The 15,830-nt window shown below is 34.7% G+C and overlaps 2 protein-coding genes across 4 annotated transcripts; both read right to left on the reverse strand.

Moving 5' to 3' along the window:
* Positions 1-391: 391 nt before the first annotated feature.
* On the reverse strand, positions 392-2,940 carry LOC116213117 (floral homeotic protein DEFICIENS-like). Its single transcript, XM_031547938.1, has 7 exons — positions 2,649-2,940; positions 2,468-2,534; positions 2,285-2,346; positions 1,579-1,681; positions 1,155-1,196; positions 992-1,051; positions 392-877 (listed from the first exon to the last, which is right to left on the reverse strand). The coding sequence occupies exons 1-7, from the start codon at positions 2,834-2,836 to the stop codon at positions 692-694; spliced, it is 708 nt and encodes a 235-aa protein (XP_031403798.1). The 5' UTR covers positions 2,837-2,940; the 3' UTR covers positions 392-691.
* A 1,636-nt stretch (positions 2,941-4,576) lies between these two features.
* On the reverse strand, positions 4,577-7,483 carry LOC116213386 (agamous-like MADS-box protein AP3). Of its 3 annotated transcripts, none has more exons than XM_031548283.1 (7): positions 7,103-7,483; positions 6,915-6,981; positions 6,743-6,804; positions 6,325-6,427; positions 5,195-5,236; positions 5,056-5,100; positions 4,577-4,885 (listed from the first exon to the last, which is right to left on the reverse strand). In XM_031548283.1, the coding sequence occupies exons 1-7, from the start codon at positions 7,435-7,437 to the stop codon at positions 4,661-4,663; spliced, it is 879 nt and encodes a 292-aa protein (XP_031404143.1). In that variant the 5' UTR covers positions 7,438-7,483; the 3' UTR covers positions 4,577-4,660. The 3 variants fall into 3 exon arrangements, with proteins under 3 accessions (XP_031404143.1, XP_031404142.1, XP_031404144.1); XM_031548282.1 differs by having other exon boundaries at positions 5,177-5,236; XM_031548284.1 differs by lacking the exon at positions 5,195-5,236.
* Positions 7,484-15,830: the final 8,347 nt, after the last annotated feature.

The raw sequence follows: 15,830 nt of genomic DNA on the forward strand, positions 1-15,830 counted from the left end.
ATGTTGCTAATCGTTTTGGCGAGTGATGGCAGCCTAATATTTTCTCATTGTTGACAAGATTCAAAATCTTTTTGTGTTATTTTGGGTTGAAGTCGCGTCGAAATGTGACTTCATGCCCAATTAAAGCCTTTTTTTTTTTTGCCCGCCGGTAGAAGCCATTAATTGCTTTATATGTACATGATGTAAAATATAAAACATGCTTTGGATGCAAAAAAATGAAGTTAAAAAAAGAAGCATGCTTTCTAGTGAATTAAACTCCATCAAAAGAAAAGAGACGAAAAAACCTCGTACATTTCAATTTTTGGAATCTCTTTTCAACAAGCATCTATAATATAAAATATCCTAAGTAATTGGCAAATAATAACCTGAAAGCATTCAAATAGAAGATCAATGAGAACAACCTTCAAATGATTATTACTCAATAATCTTTTCACGGATGAACTACTGTCGATTGGATCGACCATGACAGTAATAGCTAGATCATGCAATGGAGAAAGATTCCGACACGAAATAATAGCAGTCTAGGCTAAAAGTCTTAAGTCGGTGCATCCAATAGGAAACAGGTACAGAACAAGTTTTACACGTCTAATCGGTTCAAACATTGATAGAATAACATCATAAATTCAGGGACAAACTTGGAGTTCGCACTGCTAAATCACATAATTTGTAATGTCATGTGATATCAGACTCACTAGTCGAGCAAGGGATAGGTTGTGATATCTGATACGTCTCCACTGCAGACATTGGATGGCAAGCTCCGGTCACAGCAAAGGCCGAACTCGCGAGTTCCTCCATTTGAGTAACCAATCACATAATCCGGATCAATTATGCCTCCATTGTAGACTAAACCAAAGTGCGGGTCATCCTCTCCAGCTTCCTAATCAATGAAAGGTTGATTAAAAAAAAAAAGTGTAAGATCACCACATTTGTAAATTAAACCGTTTAAAGCTGAAAAACAGAAAGATAGGGAAAGAATTATAGATAGATTTACTATGTTGATGCTTTCGAATTGTTGAATGAGCCTTCGGTTTATAACCTCACCATTCCTCCTCTGCACATATATCACAACAAAGAGGATTTTGGGACTTAGAGAATACAAAGAGACCAATAGCATATATCTGTGTCTATTGAATATGCAAACATTGATGTCTAACCTTTTTGTTGGTCTTGTCGATTTCACTTGAGAGGACCTTTATCTATGTTATCCCGGTAAAAAGAACAAATGCTAATTCGTTAGCTATGGGTTAATCACACACTTTGTTAATTCATCAAAAGATGTATACTAGCACTCATCGAGCAAGCACAGTAATGTGGTCATGATATAGAATCTAAAACCAAAAGACCAATAAAGTTGCAATCTTCGTAGGAAAAATACAACAAATGCAACAAGGAAGCAAACCATAGAAGCTGAAAAAACATTGGTTCCTATGCCTGCAAATGGTGTTTCCGATGTGTATTAACATGAAGAAATTAACAATGTAGTCCATTAATCATCTGTCTGTGCTCTAGTATTTAAATCATACATAACCTATATCAGGGCACATGAACGATACAATATATACATAACGATGTTCAAACCTTTCGTTCACGAATGACTTCCAAACCATCTCTTATTTCTTGCTCAAGACCGCACAGTTCTCTCATGCTCAGTTCCTCTAAACCTTCGCCCAGCCTCCTCCTACTGTTTTAATTTCCAGAAAGAAATGCAGCATTCAGAAATAAAATTGAGTAAAGGCATATACTTTCATAAGGGATATGATCTGATGGTGGAACTAACTGATTTTTTGAATATTGAAGCCCAAAATAATATCCATATGGTGATGTTATAATAAGAAAATTGAGTAATATTATACATATGTTTAAATGTCTATAATTGAGGATTAATATGTTCTTCAGCCCTAAAATTAAAAGAGAAAGGTATCATGTATTTATTCCGAAGATATAAAAGTAAAAATTTTTAAGTTAGGTCTCCGGGACGAATCTCATGATAATGGAGAAACTCACGGTTATAAAAGTTTTACTCTTACTGAATTGATCCGGTTCGAACTTGAGTTATGGACACATTGGGCTTTCTGATATCGGGTGGTACACACCAAAAAGAAAGTATGAATCTTCTGAGACTACTAATAGTACATCTAGCAAATAGTATATGAACAAAAAGAAAAGTGTGGAGCAAACTTGAATCAAAAGCAAAATATATATATATATATATTCACCCAGCAAAAAAGCAGAAAACAATAATAATAGACAGAATATTGTTATTTTAAATAAAAAAATTTCCTACTTGATTTCTAGACGGAGCTGACTGTTCACCTCTTTGAGCTTCCTCAATTCCTCTTCCATAGCCTGCGCACATATATATCTCAGAGGAATTTTACATTATTATTTTTTAATTAGTGATTTACTAAATATAAAAATTACATCTTCATAGATCTAGCAAGTAGCAAGGTCTACTCATCACACACACCTCATAGTGGGAGCTCCATATATCAACGTCCATGGTTTTCTGGTACTCATCGATCATCTCCTTCGTCCTTAATTATAGAAGTAATAAAAAATAAATAAAAGTTCGATCTAGGGTTTTGTATAAAAGGACTAAATGAGTAATTATAATATTACAAAAAATGAGATCATATAAAGAGACGTACGTAGTGTTGGGGCTGATGTACTCGTGGAGCCTCTTGGTGCTAGAGATCATGATGAGGGAGACCTTCGCGTCGCAGAGCACGGTGAGCTCCCTCGCCTTCTTGAACAGCCCATTCCGTCTCTTCGAGTACGTGACCTGCCGGTTGGTCGGGTTCTCGATCGGCTTGATCTGGATCTTCCCTCTTGTCATGATCTCTCTCTTTATGAAATTATTCTTTCGAAGTGTGGCTAGGGGTTTTTCTTGTTCTCCCCTTGATGTGATTGTTTGAGAGGATGACGAAGAAGACACATGGAAGAAGGGGAAGAGTGAATGTTAATATAGAGTGAAGGAAGTTGGGTGGTTACCAAAAATGGGAAGGGGCATGCTTAAATGGAAAAAGTCATTGGAAGAGTATGATAGAAATTGGCAAATTCTAACACAAATCAGTCCAAAAACGTGTCGTGACTTGAAATAATCGCATCGCGATTATTGGTCATGATCTGTCCACGTACGTAATTTACACTGAGATAGATTGTAGTCGATAATTTTGAACATTCTATCAATCTCAAAAAGATAAAGAATAACGTGTCTTTGCTGAGTGGTATCATGTGTATGTCTGGAATGTGTTAGAAGGGACGGTACTTTCGGTCTCCATATCGACCTTCCAAACGGCGTGCTGTGGGGAGTCAACGTTTCATGAGAATGACTGATTTGACTTCCTATAATTGCCAAGTCATCACTTTGCCAACTACACCAAGCAGCTTAATTTCTTCTAAGAAAAAAGAGTAATAAAGGTTCAAGTCATTTTCTTTTTGGGTAGAGAGACTCCCATAATTTACTTACTACGTACATTGCAGTGACATTCATCCATCAACTTCAAAACAAAAAGTTCTGTAAGTTCAATAGTTTCAATAATGGACCCTATATCTCCTTCACTTTTCCCTTTTTCCGGCAAGGTTCGTGGACCTTGCCCAAACAAAAATCTATACCTTGGGTCGACTCAGCAATTTGTATCATTTAATTTATGGATGGTTCGGGGGCATCCCTGCACCGTTAGGTAAGCAAGGAGCCCATCCAAATGTGATGATCTTACGATGAAGAGTAGATCCAATGAATCGTTATGAATTAGACTGGAGATCTTCCCGAACGCATACGCATAGGGGCAAATGAGAAGGAAGCAAGACATGCACAATGCGTTCTAAGAACCTATCTTGATTTCAGCAGAAAATGAAATCCGAATGTCCCAAATTGTCAAGGATCCACAGAAATGTTCGCAGGTCCAAAGGATCAACCACAGTCAAATTCAATAGAAGTTTATACGTGGAAAGATTCGAAGAGGTTAACGTTGTTTTGAGTCCCGAAGTTGCCATCTGAACTCTGCCCCACATCACGTATCCACTCATCAAATTTAATTCTCTACATCGAATTTGAAAAGGAGGAAAATGTCTAATCATCGATTTTCGAAGACCCACATAGCTCCTACGAGATATGAGTGATGTGATGTCTAGATAGATATAGAACGGCGTAGTAGCTAGCTAGGTTTTTGTTCCTACATATATACATATATATAGATAGATAGATATAGAACGGCGTAGTAGCTAGCTAGGTTTTTGTCCCTACATATATACATATATATAGATAGATAGATATAGAACGGCGTAGTAGCTAGCTAGGTTTTTGTTCCTATATATATATGTGTGTGTGTGTGTGTGTGTGTATTATATCAATTATGTCTTCCTTCAAGAGTTGGGAAAATTAGTGGACTTTTTTAAATTATCAAGCCATTCTGTAAAATATTCAACCAAATTTTCAGTAGTGATATCAATGGGTCATGTTTTTAGTAGAAATTCTCAACTTGAGATGAATTGTGAATAAAAAGCATGTGTTTCTGAAGCTTTCCGCGAAAGATCACGTCGTGGTTTATCAAGTTTTAACAAAGTACTTTACTGGTAAAAAGTACAAACACACTCCTGGCTGTGTCTCTTGAAACATATATAGTAATTGAAAGCAGTTCTTATACATCAAACTGGTTGTTCAATTTAATACTAAAGATTGATTGACTGATGATAGAAGATCGAGCAAATTATTTATATCGAACAAGAGATCGGTTGTCATCTCCGGCATATCTCCATTAAAAGGAAAAGGCGGTGGTCCGTGGTCGGACACATGACCCCCTCCACTTGTGCAGCCAATCAAAAAACTCGGGTCAATGCCTCCATCACTGACTACGCCATAATGCGAATCGTCCTCTCTGGCTTCCTTGCGAATCGAAATTAGAAATATCGTCATCAAATAGCAGCGAAAATTAGCTGATTAATGATATGCCAGAAATTTATCATAGATAGATTTTTTTTTTTTTTTTGCGTAGAAGATAAATTCATAGATAGGTATTTCTAAGGATGCATATTTCAACCATGCACGATGCTTACATATTCTTGGAGGAATCTTCGGCTTATCTCTTCAGCTTTCCTCGTCTGCATAATGGGGAGCACCAAAGACAGTTTATGGGAGACCATAATGTAAAGAGACAAGTAAAACAAAATTACTGACATGTTTGGAAAACATTACCAACTTCTTGCTTGTCTCGATTTGGTTGGAGATGACCTCTATCTATTTTCCCAGGCAAATAAACAGGGTAATTACTAATTAATAAGATGTGTACACACACAGATATATATATATATATATATATCCATGACCTAATTTTAATTTGTATGATTCTGAAAACATATATATCAATAACTGAACATTTGGCAATTAAAGTAATTCTTATGTATTGATGACCCGTGTTATGGGCATGTCCATGGTGGAATTTGTACGTGGTTAAATAATGCTCGACAGAGTCATTGGTTGATCCAAAAGCCAAACCATCGAGTTTTCGCCTATACACAATATGTACAAGCTGCAACAAGCATATAACTATATATACTGAATTACTAGGAAGAGGAAGAATTTCCATTATTGATTGAGTAGCCTACTCTTATATAATCTAATTATTATTTCTGTCAGTGCATCATATATCACAAGCTGGGAGGTAATTAATTCTCCATATGTCATTGTAAATACATTACTTGTTTGATACGGAAGGATAAATGACCAAGTTTGCGTATTTTTTGCTAGAAGGGTGAAATTTATAAAAGGGTTCTAATTCTAAATATTTAAAAACTTAACCTAACAAAAGGTATAAGGTCACACGTCATCATATATATCACTTATTCATTCATTAGTAAGAACAAAATACCCGCCCATACGAAATGTGCAAATCGATAATTTTTTGTATAATTCCCATAAAGGCTATTCTAGTGAGTGAAGACTGGAAGTACGTATAATGATATATATTAAGATTATATTTTCTTTTATTTCACCCAAAAAAAGATTATATTTTTTCAAAGAATTTCTCTTGATTTTAGAATAGGCCGAAGAACCATTAATTGACAATGGCAAAGAAATTCACACACTTAAGTTATTTGCACAATAATATTATTGTGCTTCGCGTAGTTTGTCAATTACTAAACTGAGCTAGTCCTCATTCATTGTTATATGTTGTCCTAATATAGCTAGGTTCCGACCGTTTTCATTAATATGGATCTTATGTGAGCAATTAATGCACTAATTATATTACTAATAAAGGTTTCCCAAAAAAAAAAACACTAATAAAGGGTTCAATATGTATGCCTATGCAAGGTCACCGTCCGAACCTTTCGTTCACGAATAGCAGTCAAAGCAAGCTGCATCTCTTGCTCAAGATCCCGCAGTTCCTTCTCGATCATGTCGTTTAAGCCTTCACCCATCCTTCTCTTACTGACCTCTCGGAAGAAAATCAAAATAACATGCCATGAAAGGAATTAATTATATATGTAAATAAATATAAAAAAAACATATGTTTAATGTATAAACAAGATATTTGCGATGATGGAATATTTAATGAAGCAGTAACTCGGTACACATACTACGAACATATCCGGTGCTACAGAACTAAGTCAATACATGTAATCTATGTCTAAGAGATGAAGGAAAACATTAAAAATTACGAAATGAGAAAGAGAAAGAGAAAGAAAAACCTTAAAAATTTCGAGAAAAGGATATAAATAAATTTTGTAAAATTGAATACATTACCTGATTTCTAGATAGAGATCTCTGTTCTCCTCTTTCGCCTTCCTCAAATTGTCTTCCATAGCCTATCCAAGAATTATTATTGTTGTTGTTGTTATTATATAAGAAGCAAGTAATTAAGTGAATAACTAATAATCGGAAAATATAAAAAAATTCTTAATTAATTAATATATACCTCATAGTGGGAGCTCCACAGATCAAGGCCTCGTCTTCTCTGGTACTCATCGATCATTTCCTCTGTTCTGAACATAAAGCAGCCAAAGAGAAGAATTTAATTTTACCGGTCGATCCAAACCATAAGTCAGCCTATAGTTAATATGGAATAAGCAGACAAATCATAATTAAGAACCCGAGCTTGCGTACGAGGTATCAGGGCTGATGTACTCATGGAACTTGTTGGTGCTAGAGATCATGAGCATCAAGACCTTGGCACCAAACACGACGGAGAGCTCCTCCGCCCTCTCGCGGAGGCCGCACAGCCTGCTTGCGAAGGTGAGCTGCCGGTTGGTCATGTTCTCGATCGGTTGGATCTTAGTCTTCCCCCTGGCCATCGATCTCCTCTCTTCTCTCCCCTTACGGCAGATATGACTAGGGTTAGGTGTTTTAGCTAGTAGCAATGCTATGTGTGACGTGGGGAAGAAGGGAAGAAGAGTAAACGTGAAAGGTGAGGAGGGTTGCCATAAATGGGAAGGGGGCATGGCCCGAAGATGGAAAGGTGGTGAAGGGGAATGATTGGAAATGGCCGATATGATCTGTACCATCTGATTCGATCTGATGAATGCATTGATTGAGTTTATATTAGTACTCTCCCCTCGAGACGGTCCAAGGCTATCAATGTGTCAATACGATCGACACGACAGGTTGACTGATTTGAACTTGTGTTTTCCTTTGGGAAGACAGAAGAAACGGCAGATGACAACGGAAAACATTAACTATTTTTCGGTATTACCGAATGGAATATAAAAACTCAATGAATCTCGATTAATTAATTCTAGTTGGTCGGCCTATTCAACGGTAAGTCTCTTCTAAATGTGAATTTACTATATTTAAAGTATTCAAACCCGAGATCATGATTACGAAGAAAATGCATCATACCATTTGAACAACTTACGTCGGTATTTATTGTTTATTTCAGATATTTCTCTTTTGATATGCTTAGACTAATCGTATATGCAAGACAAACTCCTCCCTAAAATGTGAAAAAAGTAATTTTACTTTTTGCCCGGCAACTAATTCTGTTGAGAAGTAAAATGGGATAAATCCCACATTGGAAAAGAAAAGGAAAATCCATGGGTTAATATATGGCTTGGGTACCACCACTTATTAGCTTGAACTTTTAAGTGGATATGGGCCCGAGCCCGTATAAGCCCAATGGAAATTTAATGAATTCATATATGAAATCCTACTTCGGTGTCGGTTGAAGTGCGTTTTCTTTCGATTAACATCACTCGTGTAACTGTAAATTCAGACTGTCCAATATTGAAATTAATGTGGTCGATGCAACTTGACTCCATCAGAGATTGTTTGTTATATTGTGAACATGTCAAGACCCACGGTCACACGATGAGTCCAGACACCTTATCGTACCTTAATTATGTTTGATGGATATCAATTGACCGATATTTTTCTATGTCAGTGCTCATCGTTAGAGACCGCAACTTCCACTTTGATATTTGGTCTATCTTTGAGCTCCATTCAGCAACTTTCGTGCCAGCCATTTAATTGGTTGTTTGTATACCGGTAAGGTTTGGTACAATTGTCTTAAACGTCCCGAATTCGAGCCTCCCCTCTTGCAACTGCAGTTCTCTAAGGCAAGAGTAATGTCTATAGGTGGTAACTCGTGAAAGCTATCCCTTGTTGACCACTAAGCACTTCAATGAGGGATCGCGCCTTATAAGGTAGTTATGTCAGATAAAACTCCACCGTCTAGAGAGGGTGTGACTGTACACTACAAAAACTCCCTTTTTTTTTCTCAACCAATAAATATATATCTCAATAATCCTCTTCCTACTGGACAATGTGCCTCAACAATATTGGAAACAGGGCCATTAGATCAATTGGGCCGTAAAAGAGAAATCAATCCGCAACATGGTCAAGGTAAATGGGCTCATTGGGCTCAATTGAACAGAGTTGGATTAGCCCAATAGGAACTACAATATATAGTTTTTGTTGAGAACCCCTGCTGCTTGCACTTGATGGAGATATTATTTCCTCAAATCTCTCAATAATTCGTAAATTTTCTTCCACGTGTAAATAATCCTTTTACCATCAATGTAGGCAAGAAAGAAAGCCATTAGAAAGTGTTTAGTACAAAGAGCGGAATATTTTGTAACCGAAAAAAAAAAAAAACGTAACATTTCTGAAATGTTATCAGCACTGTAATCACGTATATGAGAAATCAAGGACAATGCAGCGTTGTTGCGATTCATCTGCAAGCGGAGATCCAAGACCCCTGAGAATAGTAGGTGCAAATATAGATATCTTTATCTAAGACACAGATTGTCTTAACAACTTACAATTTCATAATATATAACACTGCCATAATTACAGTACGAATCAAATGGGAACAAAAAAATTTGACCCTTCATTTTTATTTCTTTTCATATTCAATTGGCGAGTTAGAGACCAAATGGGTCCAATTACACTGTTTACCATGTATTCTTTAAGAATTTTTCAAAACAATAGAATTAGAGCAAAAAAAAAAATTGACAATGTAAAGAATTTTTTAATTTGAGTGGCTTCAAGTGGCCCTGCTTTAATAAACATATAAATCCACCCGTGTTCATGTGCATATTGATCACGTCTTCTCGATGTACAATTTATGCTGTCATGTTACCAAGGTAGATTCACGGGAACTAATAAGCTCATACTAGCTAATTTCAAATTTTTATTCACTACTATATAGGAGTCAGCTATGTGGCCATGTAGTATATCGGATGCATGAGAAATACACCTTCCATTGAAAAGAGGGGATGGGCCATTTCCTTTCTATCTTTATATATATATATATATATATATATATATATATATAATATAGTTCATGGACGACAAACTCAATATATATTTTAATTATTGATCTTTTGGGGTAAAAAAGAGTTCCCGAATAGCACCATGCACATGGCTAGTTGATCAAAAGAAAACAATACAAAAATCTTTTACTCGTAGAAAAAGAACATCGACACAAAATTATATGTCAAAAAGATCAGTTTAGAAAAAGATGAATTAAATTGCCGCGTCGATACTAAGCGCACGGCTCGAGAATTTTTTATAAAAACTTAAACGACACGACACGAGATGGACCATTGTTATGTTGGTCATGAAGTGACAAAGAAACCCATTTCAAAAACACCTGAATTATAATACATACATGCCTTTAATTTATGCCTCTCTCTTTTCGCTCTTTCCCTTTTCTCTTTTAAATAAAAATATCTTTAATTTGTCCCCCTCTTTAGTCTTTTTAACTTAAGCTCCTTAAAAAAATGGAGTTCGATGTAGTAACACTCGCACCCGATTCAAACTTAGGCTCCGTTTGTTTCAAGCAAACTAAACTCTGCGGAAAATGAATTCGCGGAAAGTAATTTGTTTTCCTATGTTTGGTAGTGTATTGAAAAATAAAGCTGAAAAGGGAAGAGGGATGAGAAAAAATGTGTAAGGAAAAGAGAGAGGAAGAGAGTGTGGAAAATGAATTTCCTTATTTTTTAAGGATTCATTTTTCAAAGTTTTCTCTTACATTTTCAGTCAACATGAAAGTATTTTCCTATTGATTAAAAACTTATATGTTGCCAAATATAGAAAAATAAGGAATTCACTTTCTCGTAAAATACTTTTCTCGAAGAGGAGCCTTAACCGTCTTAGGTCCAATCCCATACATTGTACGAGTGAGTGAAAATATTAATCAAATTTAATTAATTTGATGCTTATAGAGAATATTTTTTTCCTCATATTATTTATGTATTGGTAAAACTGTTACATTTTTTAAAAAGAATATTTATTATTTATTTTCGAATCAAGATTTTTTTTCATTTTATTTTTCTGACATAATAATTACGAATGATCGTAATTTTATTAATGATATTATTAAATTTTTGAGCAACCGAAAATACTCGTTCAATGACAAGATGAGGTTTTCCAAAAAATGGTATCCTGACGTTTCCTCATATCGCCCTCGGGCTTTTGTATGTGATTGATTGATTGGCTTGTGTTCCACACCTTTAAGTTGTTCCTTTATAATATTGACATGAAACTCAACAGTTTGTGGCTTCCTTGAAAAAATTTCTTGTTTAAATCACTTCAAAAATCACGTAAGAAAATATTTTTTATACAAATTGGACTAATATGTCTCATGGACTTATAAATTGTTCACGTGAATAGTGGGATCTGTCGGACAAAATTCGGACACTCTTATTATAAAAACAAAATGATATGACCTTGGAAATTTAGAATAAGATCGACGATACAATTACCTTGACAAGTGTAATCGAAAAAAATTAACATGACAAGAAATTACGATATATATCCTCAAAATAATCACTAGATTTTTGTATGGATTCTTGATGAAATTGACCTAAACGGCACAAATGATGCGTAAAAGCGCGCTGCCAGAGGATATGATTAGTTGTGGTTTAGTCAATAAAGGACTTTCGTCTTGCCTCGGGCCCCTAATTTTTATGTGCTTTAATTATTATACAATAATAATTTTTAAGTTTTCAGTGAATTCCTTTTCACTATTTGTTAATTTTAATTATATGATGACATGACATATAAAAGGTTATTTAAGAGGACCAGATCCATCAAATTTAGTCAAGGGTCGTGTAATATATAGTACGACGGGACTTACAATTTGGGTCGTCCGACTTCGTACCTCCAATGATATTATAATATTATTTTTAATAGAGGAAATTTTAACATGACAAAATAATTAGCATTTTCAAAGTGATTAATATATTGATGGATTGCATAAAATACTAAACACTTCAATTAATATATTAAACACTTGTATCAAAATATCAAATGTGCTATGCCAACTCTTTATCATATTAAACACACCCTATCAATCGATATGTATAGTTTGAACAGTTCAGAGCAATTCACATGATTGTATTTGATTATGAGTAGGAAAAGTATACATAATCCGTAAAGCCGTGAAATCGAAAAGGATCGTGACGGTAAATTTTCTTATTTTATTCCATATCCAAGAATGCTAAGCCGAGATGAGCATGAAGATTCTTTTTAGTAAGTCACGGATTCACAAAGTTTGTTAAGCAGAAAATAATAAATTTATGGAATTTCTACATGGTTGAAAAGCTAACATTCAAGTTAAACGATATCTTGACGGAATCGCTTATTGTCCCGTATAAATCATATATATGTTTTGGATTGAATACTTTTCTAATATGGATCGTTGGTCCATTGATCCTCATCAATCTATTATCTAATATTATATTATTATATATATTTAAAGTAAATTCTGATTGATAACAGAACTCTGTTCCATTGCGAGAGCTCACTGTTGGCCTTCCTCTCAGCTCGTGGTGCAATGTCCTTTCATGTTCCCTATTCATTTATCACATTCTTGATATCTAGAACAATTAAATAAAGCAATAAAATAATCTTAAAAAATAGAGCAATAAAATAAATGAAAGAAAAATAAATTATTTTTAGAATTAAAATAAAATATCTATTATATATAATCACATAGTTCCAATGCTTATAAATTCAATGAGACGGAGAGAGGAGGGTTGATGAGGTGTATATATACATAGGTATATATATGTAATATGCAAAATTCACATAATAATAATATAACAAAAAATTTACGGAATAGTCTATAATGATTTTCCAACATAAATAATTCATATAATAAAATTCACATAAAAAATTTACCGAAAAGTTCACATAAAAAGTTCGAACGCCCGCGCTAGTTAACTATATATTAAGCTTATATTATAAGACATTAATTATACATTAGGCAGCTTCTCTATAATTTCTTTATATTAGAAAAAACACTACTAGTCATTAACCTTTTGTCGTTTTTATCACTTTAATTAGTTCTAAATCTTTTTTTATCATTTTATTCTGAACTTTTTACATTATTGCCATTTTGATACTGTTCTAAATCTTTTTTTTATCATTATTATCCTTAACATTTTACATTTGTGCCATTTTGATCCTGCGGTCACTTTTTCTATTGAAGGGCGAAAGGTCGAGGAACAAAAGTATCTATCAGTGAAAATAATTCCATTAATTTACTATAACAGTTGACGCAATTATTGTTTCATGTGCAATACATTCCAACTTGTTCATATCAACAGTAATAACATTTTGTAATGAAGCTTCAGCCTAAATCTAGACTCTAGATGCTATCAGGGAAGATGTATTAAAGCAAAGGTGGCCCGACGGATGAAAAAGAAATAAATTCATTTATGTTTTTCATAATAAAAGAAAGACAGGATTATTTTTATTAAAAAAAATTCCCTTTGTAAATATGATTTTTTTTTTCAGTAGAAAAAGTTTAGAGGGTTTATAGTTTTGGGCAGTCATGCCCCCGAGTTTCAGTTTTTAGCTTACATGGCTATCTGCTCACAACATGCAATCCGCCACCAAAGTGATAGAAATCAACAGGGGTTAGCTTATATGAAATCTCCTAAATTCAAGTGCCCCTAGCAGGGCGAGCAATTCAGCCTAGAATTTTAAGACAACTAATCCAAATTTTAACCGCTATATCAATGTAACATAGGGCATCAAGACGTGGTGATTGTGCATATGAGTTTTAACAAAGATATTTGGTTCTTCTTTGCGGGCTGAGTTTTCCTGTTACAATAGAACTCGTGGGGTTCGGAGGAGATAGGGGCAAGATAACAGAGTGGATACATGAATTCATTAGTGAGAATTGAGTTCGAAACCTTTTAATTTTAAGTCAAGATTCTCGATGAACTTTACAAGGAGATTATGATCCTTCCAAATTGGAAGATAATATATTATTCAAATGATTATGTTCTTGTACACACAATTCGTGAAGGAAATTTCACGACCATAAACTTTTCTTCATTTAGGGAATCGATTGCCCTCCATAAAGACAAATTGAGGTTAGGGAATAATGATTAAATTGATGAACTTTCCGGGATGATTTGATTTACGGAAAGTGCACATGGATCCCTTATTAACACCCACTACGCAGTGTGGCTGTGTCAAAGCATATTTCATTCATCACTAATCGCTGGACAAATACATTCATGGAATCATCTGATCAAACTAATTATTTTTTTTTGGGTGAATAAACTTATTTTTTTCCATTGATAAATATTTTGTTTTCCGCTGAAATTGATCGATAGAAATAAAATATTTCCGTCTACGATAGGGTTTAGAATGACAGTCCGTAAATTTGTAAAGAGACAGAGAATGGGGTTTAGTATAATGGACACGCACGACCTGACGAAATAGAGAAATAAAGGTTGTTTTGTGTTCTTATTTGCATAATGCCCACTGCCACTGATTTGCAGACAATTCTGACTTAAAAGTCGAGTGGGTAGGATGAATTATTTGTATAGTTATATGGAGAAAAAAATATAAATAAATAAATAAACGAATTATAGGGTATGGGCGATTGAGAAAGTGAAGTGTGACTAAAGATAGAATCTTCCACATCTGAAGAGTAGAATGGCTTATAATCCAAAAATACTAACTTGAAATGCTATTATATTGAGCCAGATAAAGTAAATTTAATTACCAACATGGGTTGATTTAAGTAGTTCGGCGCTCGTTTCACTTAAGCAAGATCTCGGATCCGAGTTCTTGTGAATGCAAAAAAATTCAAGCCGTGAGAGTTTTACTCCTTAGTGGCATTTCCCAACTCGACTGGATTAGTCAAGACTCAATTAGGCTTCCGGATACCATGGTTCACACAAAATAAATAAATTTAATTGAGAGCATGCACCACAAGAATTCGAAAATTCACTAGAAGTATCTCTAGAAAGGGTTAAATCGACGTCTGAACGCGGATCATCAATTAATAGATTGAGAATATCTCTAATATGAAAGGGGAAAAAACCAATTAATTGCGAAATTGTTGATGTAGAAAGGAAAAAAAACTTAATCTTTAGGCCAACTAGCTTGCAAGCATCGATGTGATCAATGGACATAAGTTAATAACGGTTTTGCTCGAGTGTAAATGCGTACGACTCAAGTTAAATAGGAGAAGAGAGATAGAGATTCTCCCACTCGAATTGTTCAAAAACATGGCTAGCTAGAGGGCGCTTAGAAGGAAGAGTGGAAGAAGACATAACACGATTTGTTTAAGTTTGACTTTTACAACCTAATTCCAAGACGAGGATTAATAGGTCCAAAACTTGCCAGTATTATATATGTACGTACTAGTCTAGCTTTTATGAGAGGTAATGAGGAATATTCATGACACATTGGAGAAATGATCTAATTCGTTAATGCGGATGGAATGACGTGAAACTATGAGTCGACTACTATCAATCTAAAGGCATATAGTGTGCAAGGATCCTGTTATTATTAGGATATAGAGACTTAACAAAGGGGTTTACATTATGGCTACAATAATGTATATATACTCGACCCTGCAAATTTTCTTGCTAATGCTTATAATATTTTTCAACAATCAACACCACAAGCTAGTAATAATGGACTTTCTTTAGACGCCATACGTGTTTACTTCTATTTTTATTTATGTTTTTTGAGGTGCACCATAATATCCGAAAAGTCTAGTACGACCGATGTATTTATAGTTTGTCGTTGGATGATTAGTTGGACCTTAGTCCCCATTCGCCCTTCTCCTCTATTTCAGTATAACTTGCTCTTATGTCGCTCACTTCGTCTCAAGCTCCAGCATGCATTTCTCATCACTACACCGACTCAACCGACCGCGATCGCCGAACACTATTCGCAATCACTTGATAAAATGTTCGCTCTTATCCATTTGATTCAACATCTGAATTTACTGGATTCAACTTACAAGGTCGAACTCATGATGGCAAGTCCAAGATTTGCGATATATAAGATTCTATGCCGAAGAGCTATTTATTACTCACTCTGGATATAATATTTCTTTTCGCAAAGGCCGCTTCAT

Source organism: Punica granatum, chromosome 7 (assembly GCF_007655135.1).
Source record: "Punica granatum isolate Tunisia-2019 chromosome 7, ASM765513v2, whole genome shotgun sequence".
Lineage (NCBI taxonomy): Eukaryota > Viridiplantae > Streptophyta > Magnoliopsida > Myrtales > Lythraceae > Punica > Punica granatum.